At 41.5% G+C, this 1,567-nt stretch overlaps 1 protein-coding gene across 1 annotated transcript; it reads right to left on the bottom strand.

Annotated features, from left to right (window-relative positions):
- Window positions 1–314: 314 nt before the first annotated feature.
- LOC101838353 (olfactory receptor 2Z1) lies at window positions 315–1,256 on the bottom strand. The gene has a single exon (XM_005081400.1). The coding sequence runs from the start codon at window positions 1,254–1,256 to the stop codon at window positions 315–317; it is 942 nt and encodes a 313-aa protein (XP_005081457.1).
- Window positions 1,257–1,567: the final 311 nt, after the last annotated feature.

Consider the following 1,567-nt stretch of genomic DNA (forward strand, 5'->3'; position numbering starts at 1 on the left):
ATGAACACAAACTAAATACTCAGGAGAACCACTAGTCAATGTATATTAATTTTTAGTGCTCAAATTATCAATTCAAAGGTGTGAAATTTACAAAATGCGGCCTTTAATCTGTGAAAACACTTCTTTACCAGAAAGTTTGTGATTGACATTGTTATTTTTTTTCCATAGAAATATAGAGGAAACGAACTCAGTTATTTATAGGACTGAGGAAAACAGCAATTAGTTTTGATAATAAATTGGTTGCAGTTGTACCAGAGATAGAAAAATTTAGAAATCATTTTGGATGAAGCACCACTGGAATTCTCATACAATTATCAATTTTGCCTGCTTTTTAATTTGTTAAGCAATTTTAAGAAAGCAATACGCACCTCTCTGTTCCTCAGACTGTAGATGAGGGGGTTAAGAGTAGGGGTGATGAGGCTATAGAAAAGGGAGATCATGTTGTCCTGGTATGGGCTATGATATGAACCAGGTACCATATACATAAACACTGCTGCACCGTAAAAGAGTCCCACAACTGTGATGTGTGAAGAGCAAGTAGTAAATGCCTTATTCCGGGCTTCCTGAGAATGCATGTGTAGAACAGCCCTCAAAACTTGGCCATATGAGGTGATGATTAGCAACAGGGGGAGCATGAGTATCAATACCCCAGAGATGGATAGTGCCAACTCATACATGGAGGTATCTGAACAGGAGAGTTTCAGCAGGGCTGGAACCTCACAGAAAAAGTGGTCAACAACTCGAGAGGCACAGTAGGAAAAATTCAGAGTTATGGAAGTCTGGATGGAGCCATTGAGCACACCTGCTAGCCAGGAAAATGCCACCATAAACATGCATATCTGATGTCTCATGAGTACAGGGTACTGTAGGGGATGGCACACTGCCACAAAGCGGTCATAAGACATGAGAGCCAGCAGGACTCCTTCAGCCACACCTATCAAGGTCAGGAAAAATATTTGTGCAGCACAACCTCCAAAGGAAATCAAGCTCTCTTTCTTAGGGAATTTTGATACCATCTTGGGTATGGTGATCATGGGGAAACAAACATCTAAGAAGGAAAGCTGACTCAGCAGGTAGTACATTGGTGTGTGGAGTCTGGAATCCAACCAGATCATGAAGAGTAAAACAGTGTTTCCCAGAAGGCAAATGATAAACATGGCAGCCACCAGGCAGAGAAGGAGTTCATGTGAACCTGATTTGCTGAAGAGGCTCACCAGGATGAAGTTGGAGGACTCTGACTGATTCATATCACCCATGTCTTATGTAAAATGTGTAACTGAAGGAGTGTCAGACTTATATCAAGAAACCCAAGATGGCCGGTCACTTTCCTCAAGTTTTAGTGGTTTCCTGGAATGCCAACTTCAGATGGTCTACACAGCCACAGATAGAATCAGTGAGTAAGAAATGGATCCTTGTTTTGTCAATAATGTCTGCCAGACATGGGGGAAGAACATGTGGAGGAAATCCTTTGCCACACTCCAACAAAATGCTACCCATTGAAACTGGGGAGATGTATCAGTAGTTAAAATATATGCTGCAAAAGCAGCAAAGGGACTGTGAAGACTTC

The sequence above is a fragment of the Mesocricetus auratus genome, unplaced genomic scaffold, assembly GCF_017639785.1.
Source record: "Mesocricetus auratus isolate SY011 unplaced genomic scaffold, BCM_Maur_2.0 Super-Scaffold_100676, whole genome shotgun sequence".
Classification (NCBI taxonomy): domain Eukaryota; kingdom Metazoa; phylum Chordata; class Mammalia; order Rodentia; family Cricetidae; genus Mesocricetus; species Mesocricetus auratus.